Source organism: Uloborus diversus, chromosome 4, assembly GCF_026930045.1.
Source record: "Uloborus diversus isolate 005 chromosome 4, Udiv.v.3.1, whole genome shotgun sequence".
Classification (NCBI taxonomy): Eukaryota; Metazoa; Arthropoda; class Arachnida; order Araneae; family Uloboridae; genus Uloborus; species Uloborus diversus.
The window spans coordinates 120,489,174-120,514,032 of NC_072734.1; the positions used below are offsets into that span (position 1 = coordinate 120,489,174).

A 24,859-nucleotide genomic window follows, 5' to 3' on the forward strand; every position below is an offset into this window, starting at 1 on the left:
AAATGTCTTCAATTTGGACTTTTGGCGTTTCATTAAACATCGCCCTAAATTTTGCAAAAGTGGATTTTTCTGAAAATATAGAAGTTCCGGTATTTTGAAAGATGAAGATACCGGAATTCAAGATGAAAATACCGGAAATCCGGTAAAATACCGAAACACAATCACCCCTGTTATTACATAACTTTAACTTTACTTCAATTGTATTGAGAAATTAAATATTCATGATGGTCAGTTGGGTTAAACATAATACTGTGTATTTTGTATAGTTTGTTCAACTAAAACATCAAATACAGAGGAATTGAGCTAACCCACTGAAGAAGGAAACGGCTCTTGCAGAAAATCAGTTTATCTATAGAAATGGCTAAGGAAATGATAGTGAATATTTTTACTGCAATGTCTGTCGAATAAGTATTTTGTATCTACTAACAAAATATTTATTTAAAAGACATTGCAGTAAAAATTTCGAAAAATTGGCTATTTCAAAAAATACCAGCCAAATTATTAAATTGAGCCAGTATTAACCTTTTTCTTCCTTTTCAATTCAGGCTCAACTTCAAGCATAATTTCACATTAAAAAATAGAGAATTTTCTTTTGTTTCAGTCTACATCAATGCCCTCCACCCCAACCCTTGAAAAGAGACAGGCTTAGTTGTCTCAATCCTTACTATTTCAAAAAGTGGTCAGCCTTTCTTTCACATTTTCTGTATCATTTTACAAAAGGAACAATTACTACAGTGGTGGACAAAATTATAGACTCAAATGTTTTCTATTTTGTTTCAATTACAACATGACTCAGTTTAAATTATTTTCATTGAAGTAATGATAAATAGTTGAAGAAATAGTTCTAAAATTAGTACATCTTATCAGTAAAAATTCATAAAATTAGAAAATTTGCAAATTTAATATTTTATCATTACGTAAAACCTGGACAAAAGTATAAACTCAAAGGTAAAAAATCCAGGATTTCGAGAAAGTTTCGTTCGAAAATGTTAATTTAACACCATAGAATGAATAAATGTTGCCATCAGTGATTACTAAAAGTTTTGTTTTTGGAAATGTATGAGAAACATATAAATGTACCGCTGGACAAAATTATAAACTCATTTTTTTTTCTTTTTTTCAATCATAATTTAACTCAGTTAAAAAAAAATTGTTCAAGTAAAGATAAATAACTCTCTCAGTGTGGTAAAGCAGGATTGGCATTTCTTAATGTAAGATAGAACACTGAAGATTGCCAATTAATACTGGAAGATCATCTCTTACCTTTTGCTCATCTGATTCCTGGAGGTAACTGGTTATTTCAGCCAGATAACGCGAGTGTACACACAGCAAAAAGTACAAAAGAATGGCTCAAGCGCTTAGGTATCAAAGTTATCAAATGGCCAGCTCGTAGTCCGGATCTTAATCCGATTGAAAATCTTTGGGGGACCACGGTTCGCAAAGTTTATCATGATCGGCACCAATGCCAAACCACAGAGGAATTAAAAAGGGCAACACTTTCAGCATGGAACCATATGCCACTGCAGCTATTGGAAACTCTTGTGAAATCTACATGCCCAGCCGCATATTCGAGGTGATTCAGAAAACTGGGGGCCCAACTCGTTTTTAAAAGTTTGTAGTTTACACTAATGGCAAGATTTAATGCAGTGTTAATTTTTAAAACATTTCAAATATTGATTTTTTTTTCAATTTATCCATGTTAATACAGGGTGGCGACAGATCAGGGAAAAATCAGGGAAATATCAGGGAATTTTGAAAAAATAACAAAAATCAGGGAGAATTGATTTTATGAAGGAATTTTTTTTTTTTTTTTTTGCTTTACAAAATTAAGTACTCTAATTCCCTTCGCATTTTCTGCCAGTTATCTGTTCAAAAAAAAGTAAAATTAATGAGGTGCGATTATGCTGCATATTTGTGCATCTTTTCTCCTCAACGTCAAAGTATTGAATCTTACTTATTAACCACAAGATGAACTTCCTAAGATTGCTTCTGTGTCTGTTAGGTTGTTTATTTTACCTAGCTTGAAATTTCCTATTACGCTTTCATTGCTTGGTAAAGTAAACAACCATACAGACAAATAGGAAGCCTTCATTAACGCCTTAGCTCCTTTGCCTTTATTCCATTGTCTCGAAGCAATTAGCGTACTGTACGATTTCAAGAAGAAATCTTTGGTTTTTGAATTAATACCGTAAAAGCGTAAAAGTTATTACTTCTTCGCGTTTTTAATTTAATTGCTAAAATTAAACTTTCAATTTTTTAAAAAATACGTTTTTTTGCCATTATACTATTTGTTGTTACCGCAGATTATAAAGGTTTTCTTTTCTTCAGACTTAAGTGATTCTTAAATTTTATAACCAAGTTGTATTCTTCTTTTATGTATTTTGGAATTAACTAATTGCTTTTTTTTCTTTTTCTTTTTTTTCCTTGCATTTCAAAGTTTTTTGTTACAAAAGCAATCTAAGATTTTTTTTTTCGTTACATACTGAAATCATTTGAAATAGAGTTAACTTGTGTACTTAAGTAAAAATCTTTATTTTTTATTGTTAAAATGCTGTATTCATTCATTAAAACCTATGTTCTTGATTAGAGAAAAGCTCCCTATGAATGGATGTCAAATGGTTTCATCTGTTTTGCATAAATATGTCAATTAGTCATATAATAATAATTACATTACTTCTATTCTTTCACTATTACTTGTTATTCTTGCAACAAATATTATACTGTTTGAAAACTTAATTCAAAATAATTTCAATTACTTTTTAGTTCTATCATAAGTACACATATGTTTTTATGAGTAATTTTAATATTTTCTTAAAATTCTTATGCTAAGTGGTTTCTGGAAGTAAAGTATTTTTTTTTCTTAATTTTCTATAATCTTTCAATGTAGAAAAATTTAATATACTGTTTTGTAGGTTTTTTTCCCCAAAAAAAATTGACTTGATATGTTTTTTTTCGAACCATTTTATTAAAAGGGTAGCATATTTTTAAAATATATCTTTTGTTCAACAACTTTACACAACTTAAAACGTTTAAAATACGGCATTTTATACAAACACACAATGGATTTCAAGTAGAGCAAAGAAAGAAAACTATTATCATTGGTAACGTAAATCAGGGAAATTTGGTGAAATTAATCAGGGGAAAGTCGGGGAACTTTTTTTCACAGTTCCTGTCGCCACCCTGTAATAGTAAAATTACATTTTCTTAAATCTATGCATTTGTTTTACTGAAGTAATTGCAAATGTAACTTAATTAAACTCAAAAAAATTAAAATTTTGTCAGCTTATAATTGTGTTTATGCAGTATTGTAAGTTTGTAATTTTGCAATTCAGCATTGGTTCATTTTTGGTTATGAAATGATTACGTATTTGAATAAAATTCTACCAAACTTCAGAGTTTCTTACTTTTGAGTTGATACTTTTGTCCCGGCTTCATGTATTAAGATATTAAAGCTGAGATTTTTTTAAAATTAAATTATTTATTTTATAAAGTTATGATGTGAATGATGAGTTATACTGAATTTAGGAGTATTTAGTCAGTAGTTATTTATCTTTATTGGAACAAAAAGTTTTTTAACTGAGTTAAATTATGATTGAAAAAATGAAAAAAAAAATGAGTTTATAATTTTGTCCAGCGATGCATTTATATGTTTCTCATTAATTTCCAAAAACAAAACTTTTAGCAATCACTGATGGCAACATTTATTCATTCTATGGCGTTTAATTAACCTTTTGGAACGAAACTTTCTCGTAATCCTGGATTTTTTACCTCTGAGTTTATACTTTTGTCCAGGTTTCATGTAATGATAAAATATTAAAATTTGCAAATTTTTTAATTTAATTGATAAGATGTAGTAATTTTAGAACTTATTTCTTCAACTATTCATCATTACTTCAGTGAAAATAATTTAAACTGAGTCATGTTGTAATTGAAACAAAAGAAAAAAAAATTGAGTCTATAATTTTGTCCACCACTGTAGATAGGGAACCCTTATTATGTGCAGAAGAAAAATTTTTAAAGATATTTTCTTGATTCAGTTGTTTACATATAACATGTATATGTTTCTGTAGTTGTCCAGAGAATGTCTGTATGAAGTCCGGCGTGTGATGCGACAGAGGGCCGTCAGTGTGGACCTGTTGCCTGACATTGAGGAGCCTTGTCTGCATGATCTTTCAAGATTCTGTAATGAAAATGTTGAAAAGGGAGAGGTATGTTTAAATTGTAGTTTGTTTCTTTTGATTCTTAATATTGCATATGTGTTTCAATCTGACTTTAAATATATACTCAGAAAGAGAGAGAGATGTGGAATTTTTAGAAATCATACCAAGCAAGGATAACTTTAACCGGCCCGCAACATGTGATATGTAATTGGTAGTCTTAAAAAGAAGGGAAGGAAACTTAAGGAATTCTTCCTTGTCCATTATTATAGATAAAAATGCTTGAAACCAAGAGACTCCTCTTGCAAGAGTGAAGTATCACAAAACATCTACTTATAAGCAAAAAAAGTAATAAGCCCAAAAAATGTAGTTGGCCAATTTTCATTTACAATGTAATAATGGCACAAGTTCTTTGAATGGGGTGGTTTCCTTCAGTTAGAGTACTACTTTCAGTCATTGAAATAGATAGAATGGGCAAAAAAAAAAAAAAAAAAATAACATGGACCCAGAAAATACTTTTATTTTTCCAACAGTTATTTTTCAATTAATTTTTTAAAATGTCCGATTCTTCAAACAAGGCATGGTCTTTATGACGTCACAAATGATGCACTATGGCACAGTTGTTTATCGCGTTTCTATGTTATGATAATCAAGAAGCGAATTAAAGACTGCGCTCTCGCTTGCAATCAACCATATTGTTTCCAATGCGCGTGAGTAAAGATGCGAAATAAATATTTTGCTCTGTGAATGGCAACACAAAATGGCATTTCTCCATTTGTGTGTCATCGGCAAGAAATGTAAACAATAAAAGCGCACCGATTTAAATATATTTTTTAAAATATTAAAGTTAAACAAATTATTTTAAAAATCGTTAGATCCTATGTCTTTAAGCATGTTCTTTCAGAAAAAAATACTTTTAAAAGTTTGGAAACGACCCCATTGTCAATAAAATCATCCCTTTTGACCAAAAAAAAAAAAAATAATAAAAATAAAAAAAGTATATCATGTCTTATAAATAATGATGATTTTTTTTCCCCATATGAACAACAAGTTTTAAATTATATGTTTGCAGTGTCATTCAAAAGTAGTTTTTCAATTAAACTCAATTTCAATAAAAAAAATATTTTAATATTATTATTGACTTGGTTTGATATCAGTTGATAGAGTGACCCAAATGTCCAGATTGGGTAGAAAAACATGTGTCAACTTTACTTTAAAAAGTTGCTTATTGTTTTAAATGATACAATTATTTATCCTCAAGAGTTTTTTTAATGATACAGTATTTAGAACAAATTCATCAAAGCAATCTAAAGAAAAAAAGAACCAATCTAGTTTTTTTGTTGATACTTGTATTTAGTACATCAAACATGTTTAAAGTTAATTACATTTACCTCTTTTATGATATTTCTAAAACGTTATTGCCTAGTGGTATGTATCTAAGTTGTATTTAATTACTTTTAAATACAGGAAATGGTTTGTTTGCAAAAGAATTTGAAAGATTTATCATCAGAATGTCAAAAAGCTGTTTCTAATTATACAGAGGAAGAATCTGAGCACCTAGAGCTGAATTATCCTTTATTCTTTTCATGCAGTACCATACTTCATAAACATTGCAATGTGAGTTATGTTTAAATCTCTTTTCAGTTTAAAAATATCTCATCTTAAATATATCAAGTTTTTCACTTATTTGTAATTTTCAATTATTGATTTATTATTTTAAATTCATTTGCTGTTTTCACCCCGGAAGTTATTCCCTAAACTCATGTGTTATAATCTTATAATACTAATTCCTCTCTTTAAATTCATTGAATTAGAAAGTTTATTCTCCTTGATAAAAATCCTCTCTGAAATAAAAATAACCCATAAAAGAGAAAAGTTGGTCCAATGCGCTCTGTGAAAAAATGCCAGACCTGAACTTGTAAGATTCTTATGTCAGTATATATCATGATATATATCCGTTATTTATTTTGAAAATATTATGATATTTTGATATTTTTGATATTTATTTTTTCAACCATGGTATTTTTAATATGAAAATTATATTAACCATAGTAATATTGTTCATTTATTATTGAAAATAACCAAAGAGTTGTGTATTATATTCTTATGATGTATTGAAACATCATTAATGTAACAAAGTCATATAATATTCTTTTTTATGTTATATTTGCATAAAAAATAAGTAACATATCAATTTTAATTCATATTAAAAGAGCCTGATTAAATACTAAACCTTGGTCAGAAAAAGAGAAAATGTCCTATGACTGTGCATTGACCAATGCATATTTTTTTAATATATCTGAATCAAAAACTGTGTAAAACTAGCTAACAGAAAAAAAAAAAAAATATTGAAACAGCTAATTCTAAATTAACTCCATTCAAATTGATAAAAATGTAAAATGAAATATTAGATATAAATAATGAAAGAAACCTTAATTTTAAGTGTGATAATAATATAAGAAAATAAAGAGTGATTTGAGGATGTATTTTCTATTTTGAAGAATTCAGTTTTTGTTGATTGAAAATATCGGACATATATCAAAATATCGGATATTTTTGTTATTTTCAAACATATCATCATATTTTTGAACCCTGGTTATCCGGCAATAAAATATGAAATAACCTACCTGTTACAGTAACCGCCACTCATAAGATCACTGAATTATAAAATCTGCCACTTTTAAAAATCAAATATGCAAGAACAGAATCATTACAATGCCAAAACATGTTCAAACTATCCTTTAATAAAATAGTTATTGCCACTTTTTGAATCAAGCTTTGTGAGATTATTTGTTAAAAATGGAAAAAGACAACTATAATATGTTACAAATTGTTGCAGACATAATAAATTCCAAAGTTATGTCACACCAAAAAGTAGAGGAACCGATCTCGGAAGATGAGAAAAAGGCAGTGCCATTTTTTATCTTTTCAGTAGATGTTAGAAAAATGCTTGGTAGTCATACAATGCACTTCAGAATTCAGAGTGAGAACAGAATGTTGAAATTTACAAACATTTTTATAAACATTCAAACGATGTCGAATCTTTACTTTCAAATTCTGTTAATCATACAACAACACCATTAGTTCAAGACCCTTATGGTAAATGAAAAAAATGTGCTTCTTGATTCGATAAAATGTCAACTGTATTTTAAAACACTTAAAATAAATTTTAATAAAGTGATTCATTTTTTACGTTTTATTTATTTATTTATCTTTTTTTTTTTTGAATACTTAAATCTTAAAACATTTTAATTTTTTGATTGCGGAAATGCCGGTTTATAAAATAAGCCGCTTTATAATATCAATTGTCCTCAGAATGAAGGTGATTTTAATAAGCGGCGGGCACTGTAGTATCCCCTCAGATATCCACGTAAAAACAAATACAACTCATAGTAGCATACAACTGCATTTATTGTTCTTGCTGTGGTCAGACCTGGATTTAAAATCACTCCTGTATAAGGTCATACCCACTTATAAGGTCACTTTTCTCAAATCCTTTCTCATTGAATATTAATTCTATGTTCTGGATTATCGGATACATATCGTCAGGTCTAAAATGCTGCAGTTGCTTATAAGGTCACTTTTTTCCTGATTTTCTTTGCGTGATTTCAGCACCACACAAATTTGATTACAAGCATTTTCCTTCATACGCAATCCTGTATGTTTAAAAAGTCATTGCTGCTACTAATGTATAATGTGCAGAGAATGCAGTAGAGAGTGAGTATAATGACAGTAATACTGAAAACTGAAGCACTAACCAAAGCAAAATCACTCGGAGCATAAATGTCATAAGACATCTTTTATAAGCCGTAAGAAAGCTGAAGAATTTTAACATGGAAATTAAGACTTGTTAAACATTGTACAAAAAAGTTAACAAAATTTTTGACAGTCCTTTGTTTAGGATTGTTTTAAGTAAAGTACGCTGTATATCATACTTTGCTTGAGCATATGTGTGTATATTTTTATTTCCAATTGAAATTCAAAAATGATAATTTTATAATTTCTTTTTGATTTCATTAATTTTAATTGGTTTGACCTTGAAAAAAATTATGACCTAATTAGTGATGTGGATCGGGTAAATACCCAGCGGGTAGGTAAATATTTTTTGGGTATTTACCCAAGGTGTGGGTAAATACCCAAAAACTGGGTATTTTACAAAAGAATGCAAAAAGTGAATGAGAATTGTTTTTTTTTTAAATCTAAATATGAAATAATTGGTAAAACTGATACATACATATGTATTACACAGTTTATAATATTTTTTATTGGAAGACTTAATGAAATTATGAAAGAAACATATCGTGAACCAAAGAATCTTTCTTTTCAATGCTATAATTGGAGAAGATGTTTGCTTTTTTTTTGTAACCAGTTAAGCTTTTTACTTTTTGTAGAATGGCTTTTTATATGTGAAATTTGGCTATCAACATTGATTAGGCATATCCAATACATTTAATGTGAATATCATATTAGATTGCTGAGGTGTTTCACACAATAATTCTTTAAATATGTGATCAAAATACAAATTTTAGGGAAAAATTTATTGTTTTCTGTATATGGTTGGTTATACAGGGTGTTCCATTTTAACCTGCAAGACCTTTATTTTTGCAACCGTTAGTCCTAGATGCATACTTCCAATTGCAAAAATATTCAAAATCAGATGCAGAGTACAGATATTGAAAGTTTGAAGCAAAAATAAAAATAAGTCAAAAACTACAAAATTTAACTTTTTATACGGCCCTAGGTCCCCTAACTTATATTTAGAGAAATGATCTGCATTTAAAACTTACTGCCACAAAATACTTGACATTTGTGCAATCAAAACTCAAGGAGATATTCCATTTGAAAGTTTTAAGGGACCACACAGAAGATGAGATTAGAACTTAATACCCTTTCAGAAGAATGACAGGTTGGCAAAGTAAAAAACACAAGGTATATTTTTCATTTCCATTCAAAAATTCATGCAAATGTTATGCCATGATACGCAAAACACGCTGCAAAACTTTGAACAATTTGAAAAACCACACTCTGCACACACATAATTTTATATAAATACTCATTAACTGCTATATTTTCCCCCAAAAGATGTTACTGACGGGGAGTGCAAAGTGGTGTAAGTCACAAAACGCTGCGTTTCATATCTCGGTGAATATTGGCCGTACTAATGTCAAACTTTTTTTGTACTTGTTTTTCGATGGAGATTATTTCCTTAAATATAAGTCAGAGGACCTGGGGCCCGTGTACAAAGTTAAAATTTGTATTTTTTTACTCATTTTTATTTTTACTTCAAATTTTCAATATCTTAAATCTGCATCTGATTTTGAACATTTTTGCAATTGTAAGTATGCATCTAGGACTAACTTGATTACAAATATGAAAGGTCCTGAAGGTTAAAACAAAACACTGTGTATATATACATAGTGGAATACATACAGAAAAATATTTTAGTTGAATATAAATTTTTGAAATAAATACCCAGGTAAATACCCATTTTGGGTATTTATACCCGGGTAAATACCCATTTTGGGTATTTACCCGGGTATATACCCCTAAAAATAAATACCTGGGTATTTTACATCACTAGACCTAATTAATTGATATTTTTGAGCATATCACACACAAATTTTGTATAGAGTTATACTATTTATGTACATCCTTATTTATTTTTGATAAATGCATATGAATCAATCATAAGGTTGCCCTGTTTATAAGGTCGGCTTTGTGAAGTCGTAAGGGGGTAAACTTATATCAAAGTCTGGCTATCCTTGGCCAAGACATTGTTTAGACCTCCAAGAAAATGAGGCGAATTGTCAAAAATATAAATTTTAAACTTCAATCAAGCATTGTTTTTTCTTCATTCTTCTGCTCTAAAAATTTAACATCCTTAAGAGTTTCCCTTTTTATCAGATAGGCATTTATGATAATATCTTAAATGAGCTAGTCCAAGATAGTTATTTATGACTCAGTGGCCTTAAAAGTAATCTTTAATCGTGCACATGGGGCTCACCTTTTTTTTTCTTGCATTCCTTTTTGTACCTGTAGGATCCGGGATGTGGAGATACCACAATGAATTTAATATCACAAATATGTTATCCCAGGCTCATGGAGAGAAGCCATTTAGAGTCTCATTATTTGAAGTTGCTTAGCCAAAACATTGGTGCTCTTCTAGTCTGAAAAACAAGAAATTTTTCAATAATTTGCTCAAGTTACTGCCCCAAGCCAGGACTGAGCTGTCATTGTATTGCATGTATACTCTGCAGTATTTTGCTTTTCTTTACACCCAAGTGCTGAATGTTGCAGCCCGATATGCTGTTTGCAAAATCGTGGGTGTTTATTAATCAGAGATTTATAAAATCATTGCCAATGGAATGTAGAGTTGCTAAAAGAAGGGGGAGTACATTTTATTCAGTGATATTTTACTAACATTTTCTGTTGATTGAAAATAGATTGTAGATTTCTTTGTTTTTAATGATCTGATTTAGCTTTCTTTAATATTTTTAAATATCTGGGTTCAATTTTGTACGTGCATGGCGTTTTGTTTTTGAGTTTTTTTTTTTAATTTTTTGACTTGTTCATTTTAATATAGGATTTACTTGCTAAAGATGTTGACCAAGGAGATTTGATACAATGTCTAATTTTGCATAAAAATGAACCAGAAATGAAAATGAATCCAAAATGCAGAGTTTCTGTGGAACATTTTCAATTGGTGAGTATGCATTTAACAATAGAGAATTAATTGTGCTTATATTATTCCCCTTTTTTTTTTTTTTTGAAAACTAATGATAAAATTTCAAATAACCAGTTTTCTAAAATTTCTTTTTTAGTTAAAAATTAATATAGAATTGAAGGTGTAATAAGTTGGTTCATCAAGTCTAATGAAGTATTATAAGTAATATTTGTGTCTGCAATAACTTTTATTTTAGTCAAGTAGTATGAGTGACCTATGTTTTAAGATTTGTTACTTGAAACTGAACATTACAAATTACGTTTCAGATTTCCCTCAAGAATTATAGGTTCAGTTATAAGTTCAAAGAGGCTTGCAAAAAAGATGTTCTCCACTTATGCAAGAGTGTCAAAACTAAGTAAGTGTTTGTACTGCATAATTCAGCTTTGTTTTTATTCATTTTTTGCTGGTGAATTTTCTTTTAGCAGGTAGTCTTTAAATGTGTAAGTGTCAGTGAATCATTAAAATAATAATTTCCTTAGTATTACCCATAGGTCCTTTTTTTTTTTTTTTCAAATGTATATAATCTTTTTTTTAAACTTCAGACATCAAAATTCAAATAAATGCCAGGGAATGGATACTAGATATTAAGTGCTTGATGCTGGATTTATTTTTATTTATTATTAGGGATTGCAATAGCAGACCAAAAATTCAAGACCTGTATCCAGTATTTTTAAAACGCGATACCGGAATACCAGTATTGGAAATTTCTCGAAAAATGATCCAAAACATATTGTTTTACTGCCACATTTCATAATTTTGTGCTAAAATTGTATTATTAACAAGCATATTGTCAACAAATACAAAATGCCGGAACAAATGTCATAATGAAATATAAACAATAGTAAGAAAAATAATGCATGCATTGAATTGTCTCCGAGACTGGAATTTATTTTAGTGCACAACTTTTTGCGGTTGAAAGTACTCCTTCTGAATTCATGCAGGTCACTGCTACTGTTAACAATGCTCAATACGCTTCCTCTATCTGCCTCCTCCATTTTCAAATAACCTTTCATCTTAGTCCTTCATCTTCGAATAATTTAGTCTCTTGCGTGTTATTTTTGGACAAATCTATTTTTGTGCGTATGTGTTTCTTTTGCATCGTATGTATTATTATTTCTATTGATGTTTTTTTTTTTTTTTTTTTAATTTATAGCTGGTTGTAATTTATCTTTGAGAGACTATACTTTTACAACATTAACATCTTCAATGATTTTCTCTTGATCAGCAGGACATTGTATTTGCTTTTTATTAGCCCTTTGGTTTGAAATCTATGATGAACTTAATTAAATTTGATCTTGTTAGTTTATTTTAATTGTTTTCATTTTCTGTTCAAAATTCTTCACAACTATACTTGTGTAAATATCTGAAAATATATTCCAGTTAATTATGCCTTACCTCTATACAAATTTTCAAGGCACTATATAATTTCTAAATATTATCTTGCCAAGTATAAAGTTAGATATTGGCAAGACAGGAGAACAAATGAATACCCGGTGACAACAAATTACCATTTGTTATTCTTACAAGAAAAAAGTTTTTGTCTAAATTCAGTGCAGTTGAGACAAATATTTTTAAAAAATATCTTAAGAGCCACTGTCTGTAAGAATCAGGCAGTTTACAGCATTTGTGATTGTTGACATTTTTAATTTTTCTTATTTTCACATATGTTGTTCCTTATCATGAATGTAATGTTTGTGCAAAATATGAGCTTTGTCTGCCTTACCGTTTTTGGGAAATTAATTTTTTTAATTTAGGAGGCATGGCACATTTTCGCATGTTTTTCAAATTTGCAGATTTTAAAGGTCTTGTTGCTTTAAGCGTCCCTATAATGACATAAATTTTTAAATTCTATACTATTATATAGTCTTCGTACATACTATTACAGCTGTCAAATCGGTGTCACTACGAGGGCAATAGCCACAAACTCCGTTTAAAAATGACCAAAAATGAATTTTTTTACTACATTCAATGCCAATTTTCTCAAAACGCCTTCATGATGACACCAACGTTTTTACATAAATTCCTAGCTACACTTGCATACATCAAAAATATGTAATAAAATTGGTGTCACTATAAGGGCGCCAGAAGATATTGGAACTTTTATGTGATAAATTTCACAAAAATGCAAATGTTTAAATTCTAACTACTACTCTCGCCCTCATAGCAGAGATCTGAAACTAATTAAGTTTGATAACCAACATGTCCATCTAACATATGAAGGAAAAAAATCAGTGACACTCCTATTACTTTCAGAAATATAATCATTCGAAATTAGTTATATTATGGAATTATTTAAAAAAAAGACTTTTCTAATTCGAATGGCTTTTTGCACGGTTTGTTTTAAACTTTAATATAAAACTGCAGTAGTGACACCTAAAATAATATGTTTCTAATGCTTTTTGTAAAAAAGCTTTTTAAAAAGCATCAGAAACACAGTAAATCGATATAGGTACAGATGGACGTATTGTGTAATGTGCATTGTAGGCTAAAATAATAGTACTAATATTCATATTTTTTCAACCATACTAATTTTTTATGTTATTTATATTAAAAATGCAACTATTTACAACATAATGTCTTATATAGTTATGAACATAATGTATTATATAGCGAGCATTCAGAATCTGAAACATAATTTGAGGATGACGTAGACTAAAACATAAAAAATCAAATCATCCAATTTCAGAAAGACAGTCATCTCTTATTGATATCTGGTAATTTTGTAGCACTAAAGCTTGGGAAAACATGGTATCCCGTAGAAATTGTAGAAGTTGACCATTTGGCAAGTAAAGGTCAAATGCATGGCAAGAAGAATTGGAATAAATAACTTGATTTGACCGAAAAAAGGCGAGTATTGGTATGATAATCTAAACATATTATGCACAATAGATTCACCTGTACTTATATCAAAACGAGCATTTTCTATTCAAGATAAAGTTGCTCTTACTTCCCAAAGCTGTTTATGTTAAACGTTGCTTCTTTGTAATAAATTAAAAATAAATATGGTCAACACTATCTGGGTGTGATAAGATTAAACTAACAAAATACATAAATAAACAAATAAAATAAATTAAAAAAATAATAATAATAAATGAAAAAAATGCACTACAACATACTAACTTCGAATGATTATATTTCCAAAAGAAGTGGGAGTGACACTATTTTTATTAGTTCAAATGTTTTTACAAACGTGTTGGTTATCAAGCTTAATTAGTTTCAGATCTCTACTAGTTGTATTCAAATTAGCAAATGGTCAACTTCTACTATTTCTCCGGGATACCATGTTTTCCCAAGCTTTAATGCTACAAAATTACCAGATATCAATAAGAGATGACTGTCTTTCTGAAATTGGGTGATTTGATTTCTTATGTTTTCTTTGTTTTAGTGTACGTCATCCTCAAATTATGTTTCAAATTCTGAATGCTCGCTATATAATACATTATGTTCATAACTGTTTAAGACATTATCTTATAAATAGTTGCATTCTTAATATAAATAACAGATAAAAAATTAGTATGGTTGAAAAAAATATGAATATTCGTACAATTGTTTTAGCCTATAATGCACATTACACAATACGGCCATCTGTACCTATATCGATTTACTGTGTTTCTAATGCTTTTTATGAAGCTTTTTTTTATAAAAAAAATTAGAAACATATTATTTTAGGTGTCACTACTGTAATTTTATATTTAAGTTTAAAACATGCCGTGCAAAAAGCCATTCGAATTAGAAAAGTCTTTTTTTAAATATCTCCATAACATACTAATTTTGAATGACTATATTTCCGAAAGTAATAGGAGTTACACCGATTTTTTTCGTTCATATGTTAGACGAACATGTTGGTTATCAAACTTAATTAGTTTCAGATCTCTGCTATGAGGGCGAGAGTAGTAGTTAGATTTTAAACATTTGCATTTTTGTGAAATTTATCACATAAAAGTTCCAATATCTTCTAGCGCCCTTATAGTGACACCAATTTTATTACATATTTTTGATGTATGCAAGTGTAGCTAGGAATTTATGTAAAAACGTTTGTGTAACATGAAGGCTCTTTGAGAAAATTGGAATTGAATGTAGTAAAAAAATTCATTTTCGGTCATTTTTAAACGGAGTTTGTTGCCGTCACCCTCGTAGTGACACTGATTTGACAGCTGTAGTAGTATCTAAGAAGACCATATAATAGTATAGAATTTAAAAATCCATGTCATTATAGGGGCACTTAAAGCAACAAGAACTTTAAAATCTGTAAATTTGAAAAACACGCAAAAATGTGCCACCCCCCCCCCTAAAAAGACAATTACATTCGAAATTACAACTGAAGTTATTCTTCAAAAGTGAACGTGAGGGATCAGGGAAATGGAAAAAATAAAAGCATGGTGCACCTAAGCGCACGAAAATGCGATTCATTGCATCATCTAGCAATTTAAATATCATTTTGCAATCTTTTTGCTACTTTTACTTAATGATTCTATTAGTTTGTACTTTTGAAGTCAAATTTTTACTTAAGTAAGTTGATTTTGGTTCTGTACCATGGAAAAACGAATGTACATGTATAAAAAGTACACATTTCATAAGTTAAATTAAAAACTCCTTAATCAAAAATATTGATTACTTTCAGCTAATACTGAAAATACCGGTATTTCGAAATTGCAAAATTGCTCGAAATACCGGCATTCGGTATATCGGTATTGCAATCACTATATATTTATTTTTATTTTTTTATTAATTTATTTTTTATTTATTTATTTATTTTTTTGGTGCAACAAAAATGCTTGCTTTTGAAACAGCAAATCCCAGCAATGTATTCGAAATTTTGGGAAAACTTGATTAAAAATTCTGTGGTACAATGCATTATACACTTTGGAATTCTCTCTCAAGCTTAGCTGTTAAACATTTTATTAAGCTGTGAACATTCTTCAGGGCTCAGCTTATTAAAATTCTTTGGAAGCGTCAACCAGAACAAAGTTGGTTCAGGAATGATTATCTTCTGCTTAATTTATCCCTTGCAACATCAAAAAGAGCCTAAGTAAAATAGGAAATTTAAGTCTATAATATATTTTAATTTCTAGTAGCATCTTTAAATTTAACTTCTGAGTGTTTTGTAAATTATTATTATTATTATTATTATTTTAGTAATATTCTTCAAACCTTTATGTTTATATCAAAAATTAAAAAGAGTGCGTGATAATGTTGTGCTTATCAATACACACAAACTTGTTCACAATTGAAACACATTTGGCATTATATCATTTATTATCAGTCAAGTGCACTATTCAAATGATATATATGTGTTTTACTATTCAGTAACAAAATTAAGATAATAGTGTAGAAATAATCAGGTATTCCTTTTCTTTTACAGGCCTGAAGTAATTAGTTGCTTGAGTGGTATAGTAACAAATGACACTGTGTTTGAAAAGACTCATAGGGTATCAAGAGACTGCAGGCAGCAGTTGAAGTTTGAGTTATTTGAGAGGGTAATTGAATTTTTACTTACAACGCTCATTTTTTTAGATGAATTGGAGGTTTTAAAATGTTGAAGAAAAGTTGCTAGTTTCATACTTGTCGATTTTATGTTATTTATGGTTAATAGTTACAAAGTTTTCTCCATTAGTTTTTTTGTAACAATTTGGACTTATGTCTAATTCTCTATATCTAGCTCAATCATTTTTAGTTTTAATAGTTTGAAAATGGTCTAAATAAATGTATTATCTGTAATATGTGCTAAATGTTTTTGGAAGTATGTTGTCCAAAAATTGACATTCAAAATTATTAAAAAAAAAACTTAAAAACATTTGAAATTTCCTTATTGCAATAGTTGGCTTTCTGTTATCTTTAATGATTAATTGTATGAATGTATTTTTTTTTTCAGGATGAAAATATAAAACTTGATCCTGTTTTAAATTCTGCTTGTACAGAGGATCAAAAGAAATTCTGCAGCAATGTGCGCCCTGAAGAGGGTCAGGTAATAATGATGATTGCTCAAAACGACCTTGAAACTAATGCTTACATCTACAATCTCCTGTCTTTTATTTGACCTTCATTATTATTTTTTCATAAAGGATATGGAAGAACTAATTTATTAGATACCTCCACTTCAGGGCTGGATTTTTGGGTTTGGGGGCCCATTGAAATGTATTTTTTGGTCCCTTAGCCTATCACAGAACACCATGAAACATTTAACATGTGGATATTTGAATTTCCCTCCCAATTACGACTGTTTTGTCTTGGTAAATCTGTCACTGTTCGAGTCTTCCACAGCTCTTTGTAATGAAGTTTTCCCAAATGATTGCTTGTGTTCAGCCATTTTTAACAAATAAATGAAACTGTTCACTTTGTATGTTTGAGCAAATTTGATTGCAGCTTAAAGAGTAAAGATGAACATTTGCCAATGGAATAAAGTAATAAATTGCTTTTCAAAACTAATGAGCCTAAGATAATGAATAACTAAAAATATCTAGTTTAATTTGTAAAATTATAATTAACACTGTGCAAAATATGAGCTAATTAGAGATTAGTCTCATTGAAAAACATGAAAAGTGCCAATTACATTTAAACCATATCACCAGACAACAAATCTGCCATTTCTCTTGCCAGCTCACACAAGTCATGTGATATATGTGTGAACCAGATTTCTTCCCAGTAAAAATAACAAAGCTTGGTCTGCTATCGTGTTTAGCCCATGGTTAAGGTATATGATTAGGACTACCAATCTGGAACACAACTGCTGTATTCACAGAAAGTGTGTTGTTGATCAGCACTGATTTGAGAACTCAAATAGTTAGCTGCCTCTCAGTTTATTTCCAATGCTTTTCATTTAAATTGCAAGGATTAGACATTATAATGTATGGTGTGGCAGAATAACGAATGTTTTGAAGAAGATTTTTCTTTTATTTCATGTTATTATGTGTATGTATTCATGTATGTTTTACAATAAGAATTTAAATAGCTAGTCTCCTGGCATGTTAGATCTTTAATGATAAATCTCTCCACCGTTTGAAAGTGTTTCAATATTTGTTACGCTAATGCAGCATTTTTAGACTAAAAGCAACTTTATAGGATTTGACTCTGTTTGAATTTGTGCTTTTTATTTCCTTTCATTTCAAGATGCTTGAATGTCTGAAGAATCACCAGAAGGCTCTTTCTCTACAATGTCACAGAACAATATTTAATCGGGAAAAGGAAGAAATGGTAGACAATTCTATTGACTATGCCTTAGTGTCTACATGCAAAGCAATGATCAAGAAGTTCTGTCCTGACTCGGACATGTCACAGGTAGGCATTAATTTTCTGAAATTCTTATCTCTTGTTAACTTCATTAGGTTCATTAATGCAAGATAGGCTTCACAGTCTGTATTTCATACTTTGGGGGGGGGGGCATTTTTTCCATTTTTACCATGTGTTCCTTCAAACTTCTGCTCCTTGTTTTTTCTTACTTTTCCTGTCTTCCAATCGCTGCAATTTCTGGTACTCACTGAAAATATGTGTAATTGTACTTTTGACATTTCCTTTTTGCTTTTGGCTTTCTACTTTTGCTATGCTACAGCTGGTTTCTGTTGTGATGGGCACAATTGGGAACTTTTGATAATCCAGATATCAGGAATTGAGCACAATCGAGAACTTGAGCAATTGATAATCGAGATCTCTTCAAGTCGAGAACTCGAGATGTACTAATCAAGGTCTCGAGATGTGATAATTGAGAATTCAAAGTACGATAATCGAGAAATTGAGGTCTGATAACTCTAGTCAACACTAAAAATGCATCCGGCTCAAAAATAACTATTTTCGAAGTATTTTGCCTCCCTAAACACAAAAATCCCCATAAAAAGTTGAGATTAACTATAGTTTTGAAGATACAGAGCCATTTTGGGTAGTGAAATCTCACTAATGCTCATTTTACCAGGGCAGATAGAAGTACCCCCCCAGGTACTGACTGTCTTCTGAACTTCGACCCCTGGTTGGGATAGAAAATATCATTACATGAAACGGAAATGGACTTCAAGAAATTTATATTCTGGGAAGAAAAATGCTCAAAATGAACAAATGAGTCTCTAGTAGATCCACCCATTTTCTGCTTCCACCCATGCTCATTTTGCTGGGAATAATGAAGAATTTTGTAAAAGCTATGGACAAAGATGGTTTTCCAATACCTTAGAAAGAAACTTCTAAGAAACATTGAACCTAAGGTTAAGGGGAGAATTATTAACGGCCCTTCAACTATGCGCAGTTTTGAAACTAACTGGTTTTGAATAAAAAATTTGCAAGGGAAGAAAAAAAAGTCCTTTAAAGGTTATATGTAAGGAAGCTTTTTAAGGTTATACAGGTATTACAAGTATTTCTAAGCAGCAGAGAAGACTAGAACTAAAAACAGTTCGTCAAACAATCCCTGCGGAAGTTTTTTAACTATTGATGAACGATGTGTCTCTGAAACTCTATTTTGTTCTTCCTCCAGGATATTTTGCTTAAAAACTAAAGCTATGAACAGTCAGCATGAGGAAAGATTTGACCAAAGTATCTTTACAATGGAACGCAGATATCAGGATAGTTGGGCTGAGTTAATGCTCACCAGATGGTGCTGAACTATTATGAGAGATGGTCCTTCTTTGACCTACAAAAAGCAATTGAAAATGAATCGTTTACAGTAATAAGCCAAATGCAACCTCTGCTTTCTCAAAAATAAACATTGTTTAATAAAACAGGACCTATTTGATAACATTATTGCACAAGATTTTTTTTTCCTTTTTAACATTACCGTTAAATCAATGTGTGGTTGCTCTGCATCTTTCTCCAGTGGGCTTTTATGTATCTTGAAAACAAGAGCTAATTAAAAAATCCACTACCACATTTGTTTTACTCGACCCAAAATTAATAGGAATTGACTATTTAAAACCAGAATGCAGACAAAAAAGTTCTTTTTTGTGGACTAGTGTAATCAAGCATTCGTGATAGTCGAGTTCTTAAGCGATCTTGATCCATCAAGTGATTTGATTATGCCCATCACTAGTTTCTGTGTACATTAAGCATCAAGCCAGGCTCTTGCAATAGGCGGCCGCCTAGGGTGGCAGATTTTAGGGGCGGCAGATTTCGAAACTGAAATTTTTTTTAAGAGTATGAATATCTGTTTTCAGCGCTATAAGATTCACTGTTTCAGTGCTAAAAAATATTATTAATAAAAATAATAATTTAGCTTGTGTACCAGTGCTTAGATATGCAAACATAGTTTGAAATTAAACAAGAAATTCAATTTATTTTGAGAAGCGGCAAATTGCGCGATTTAAAAATCATTTGAAAATATTAATATCTGTTTCAGCGGCGTAAAATGCACTACTTTAATGTTGATAAAAAAATAATTTAAAGTGTGTACGGGTGCTTGAATATGCAAAACCCCCCAGTTGAGAATTTAACTATAAAATCCCTTTAATTGTAAACACTTTACTGTTATTTTTATTTTATTAAAATATCATTATTATATAATATTATTATTCAATGGGGGGAGGGGTAGCACCTTTCAATCTCACCTGGGGCGGCAGAACTACTAGAGCCGGCCCTGTTAAGCATGCAACCAACGAAAGCAGTATCTTGTGTTCAGTAAAGTGCGTCATGCAGCCCACTTAGAGGTATGAAGAGAGCCTCATGCAGGACATTCTATGTAGGTATAGCAATTGGACATTCAGTCCTGTTGGCCCAAAATATGATGATGTCAAAGTAATTGCTATGTCAAGATTGAAGCTGAAGTGTTACATTTTAAATTTTGAGCTATTAGTTAAAATAATTATTCTTTGTAAAACTGTTCTTATGGTATATTTTAGGTACTGGATTGCTTAAAAGAAAGACGTGAGGACAATGGAATGGAGCGCAACTGTAGAAAGATAATCATCAAGAGGATGGTTGAGCAGAATTCGGATTACAGATTGAATCCGCGCTTAAAACAAGCATGCATTAGGGACATTCCAAAGTTTTGCTCAACTGTGATAGCAGATCACAAAGATGAAGTTGAGTTGGAAGGAAAGGTATGTTTTTGAAAGTTAAACTGTTATTTGCATCATTCTATTTTGTTTTGTTTTAATTTTCTTTGTTTGACAATCAATTTAACAATTTAAATTTTATGTGAAAATGTCATGAGGGGCTGTCTGTAAATGATGTCATGCTTTGAGGAAAGGAATCGTGAAAAGTTTGTGAAATTGTGAGTTTGTGACAAGGGGAGGGAGATGGTAACAAGATGTGTGACATGTATTTTTGTTGGAATATGCATAGGAAAAATAGCCTGACAAGTGACGAGGTAAGGTGAAATGTCGCACTTTCTGTCAAAAGTGGGATAGAGTCAAAAATTTTGAAAAAAAACTGTGACATCATTTATATGAAAAGCCCCTGAGCAATTTGTTATTCGAGTTGCTCAGTTACTCATCAAAAATGTCGAACAGTTTATGCAGTAAAACCTAATGGAATGTAAGATTTTATAATAGACATCGTTTAAAAACGGGATCTTAATGTAAAATATAAATGATGTGAAAATTAATAAAATAATGATGTGTTTACTTACCGTATATACTCGCGCATAAGTCGAAAAATTTATTACAAAAAATGATGTTTAAATTTAGGGGGTCAACTTATACGGAGGGCAGAATTTCCGAAAATTTTCCCCAATTTTTTTTAGAAAAAAGCACTCAAAAGCATTAACATTTTCCCGATTTTAGTCCATTGCTTTTAAGCAGATGCTAAAGAAGTAAATACAGTGAAGCACCGGTTATACGTTTTTGAAGGGAGTGTATAAAAAAAGCGTTCAAATGAAAAAACATATAATGGGTATAGGTTAATGTGTTAGACTTCGCAGGGACCAATTTAAAAAACGTATAATTGATAAAAACATATAAAGGGGAAACGTATAAATGGTGCTTCACTGTACTTAAACATTCTGCTATGATTTTACATGGTCTGACTGTAAAATAAAGAATAAATAATTACAGTAAACTGCCGACTTCGCAAAACATGCGGGAATCGCCATGTTCGCAAATTCTTCCGATTGTCGCGAATTATTGCTTATTTTTTTAAAATAATGTATGGCTACAGCATAAAATTTTGATATAGAATCAAAATAAAAGCAATCAGTTAAAAAATTATAACAGCGAAATCGAATCCTTTACAAAAATCACGATCGCAAAAGTGAGCCTTTTGGTGCAAAAGAATAAAAATCGGACACTTTTTAACATTAAAATGTTCATTACATTTCATTTTCCTCCTTTTTATAACTTTTAAATTCAAGATTAGCAGCAATATGCAGCCGTTTTTTCCAAAAGTAGGGACTTGACTTATTTGCGGCTTTTTGATTTTTTTCCAATATCTCCTTTGAAAGTAGATTGGTCGACTTAGATGCGAGATCGACTTATATGTGAGTATATACGGTATATCAAATTAATCAATTATGTGCAATGTTTTATTTATGCATAACATGCTTTTTTTTTTACTTTCAGCTTTGAGATTAAAGAGCTAATAGCTTCACAATAACTTGTGTGCGTCAGTGTTTGCAATATCTGTTTTATGTATACACATACAGGTGTATGTTAATTGTTTCTATGATAAGATATCAATGTAACTCACAAAAGTTCTGGAAATGCCCAAATTAAAAAAAAATACCACACAAATAACAATTAAGTCAAGGAAATTTTTCATTCAATTCTTTGAAAACTAATTTATTTTCTCTGAAGCTGTATTATTATTGTGTCCCCTAACTTTTTCAATATGTATTTAAGTAAGTGCAATCACATACAATGAATGCAGTCCTAAATATTTCACTCCCCCTTTATTTTTCTTTTAAAAACTATTCTGTCTGTTGTAAATTCATTGCCATAACATGAAGGTGCCTACCTGCTTCCTAAATAACTCTAACTTCTAGTCCTTTTTTGAACCTTCCATCGATGGTTAGTACAAAAATTAAAAGGGCATTATGATACTACAATAAAATCCCTTTACAAAGAAATATTTTCAGCAAAGTAATTTTCTGTCCCAATTGAATCGCCATTACATTGCTTAAATTCCATGACAGCGAAATTCCTGTTACAAAAAATAAAATTTGGTCCCTTGAAGTTTGTTGTAACGGGATTTCACTGTACTTGATTATGTGTGTAATATTTTTTCTTTCATTTTTTGTTTACAATTTCTTTGTCCTTGTTTAGGTTATTGGTTGTTTGAAACAGCAGTACAGAAAAAATAAGAAACTGTCTCGAACTTGTGAAAATGAAGTTGTACATTTGATGCGTGATGCTGCCCAAGATTACAACTTAGATCCTCAACTAGTTCATGCATGCTCAGTTGAGGTAAGCATTAGTAAAATGCGTTGGTTGACTTTTTTTCTTTACCAATGCAAAAATTTGTTAACTCATCATTCGAAGTCAATATTGAGGGGGGGGGGGGCATGGGTGCCCATATGCAAAATTTTAAGAGAGGGGCTTTGATATTTTTCCCTTGATTTGGTAGGATATTTTCCCAATAGAAACCGACTTCAGTACAGATTAGAGTTATTAAAATTTTATATTTTTAATAACTTATTCACTGTTGGCTGGAGAAGAAATGTTTTTTCACTTTTGCAAAGAAAAAAGTACTAAAAGCAAGAAAGTTCTAATTTATAGGGGAGGGACTTGAGCCCCCACTTGCTGCCCCCCTCTATGGGCGCTCTTGGGAAGGGAATGTGTGTGTTCAAAACTCTTTGAAAAGTTCTTTTAAGCTTAATTTATCTGCTTGAAGTTCCTTAAATATTAATATTTTTTTCTTGACTTTCTGAAAAAGTATTAGTTTTTATTACAACTTGTACAGCCATTAACGTTTGTTGCTACCCATTTAATAACTAGTTGAAAAGTTAAAAACAATATATTTTTTAATCTATAATTTTGGATTATGCTGCTGTTCATCTTTCAGGTATTAACAGTTTTTATGAATATCTTTTTCAACAATTTCTGACTCCATTTTCATAAACTTTTCTTCAAAATATCTATTTGAAAACACTGAATATTTGGTTGAAAAAAATTAATTGTGATATTTATTTTATGTCAATTTTAATATAGAAAATGTGTATCCATTCTCTGTCTTTTATGCAATGCAAATTCATTTCTACTTAACTCTTAAATTTATCCATTGAGTATAATTATTAATTTGAACTAAATAAAAAATGAAACATCACTCCAAAAAGAAAATCAATTTAATAAATTTAATGGAGTAATTGATTAATTTGGTTTATGTTAATTAGCAATTCTGCATAGCTTTCTTATATGTTATGTATATTATATTCTATACTGTTTTGTGTGTTCAACAGATTCAACTAAAATGTGCTGAAGAACCCAACGTTGAAGAATGTTTAAAAATCAAATTTCAGAAGAAAGAGTTGGAGAGTGCTGATTGTCGAAGAGTAATTACACTTTCATTAGAAAATACATTTTAAGATGTTGCACTTCAGTGTAGAAATCTGCTAATTTTTAGCATTAAGAGTTAATTCTTTTGTTCAAAAAATAATATTGAAATAACATATTTTCCTATTTAACTTCTTGTAGCATTATTTCCTGTGCATTTATTTAACAAACTCATTTTCTGGCTATCAACTGTGCAAAAAATTGATAAATCCCAGGTTCAGTGTTTCCCGTATTTTTCACCTACTCATTGTTTCACTGGTTTCATCGTACTTAGTCATTAATTAAAAGGCAGGCATTGCAACATTTTGCCAGAATGTGTCAGTATTTATTTCATTATAGTTTAGTTAAAAGGGATTTAAGCTAAAATCAGAAAAATGTCCAAATTTTCAAGTATTGTTCGGGAAAACATTTCGTAACCTTTTTCTCACAAATAAGTTCTATCCTCCAGCTGTATTCATTGTTTCTTGGACTAAATTGCTAAAATTTAAGCTAGTATATAGGGTAATTATTTCAATGAAAGTTTCTACTTTTTAAATTATTTATTAAAGTGATAGTTCAATGTTCTTACTTCCAACACACTA

At 30.1% G+C, this 24,859-nt stretch overlaps 1 protein-coding gene across 1 annotated transcript in view; it reads left to right on the forward strand.

Annotated features, from left to right (window-relative positions):
* Positions 1–24,859, forward strand: part of LOC129220801 (Golgi apparatus protein 1-like) — a 53,475-nt gene that overhangs the window by 25,271 nt on the left and 3,345 nt on the right. The window contains exons 11-20 of the mRNA XM_054855231.1: positions 4,071–4,208; positions 5,625–5,774; positions 10,741–10,860; positions 11,148–11,236; positions 16,244–16,358; positions 16,754–16,846; positions 17,989–18,156; positions 20,691–20,891; positions 23,052–23,192; positions 24,185–24,277. Coding sequence (XP_054711206.1) covers positions 4,071–4,208; positions 5,625–5,774; positions 10,741–10,860; positions 11,148–11,236; positions 16,244–16,358; positions 16,754–16,846; positions 17,989–18,156; positions 20,691–20,891; positions 23,052–23,192; positions 24,185–24,277 — 1,308 coding nt within the window. The remainder of the gene's footprint in view (positions 1–4,070; positions 4,209–5,624; positions 5,775–10,740; positions 10,861–11,147; positions 11,237–16,243; positions 16,359–16,753; positions 16,847–17,988; positions 18,157–20,690; positions 20,892–23,051; positions 23,193–24,184; positions 24,278–24,859) is intronic.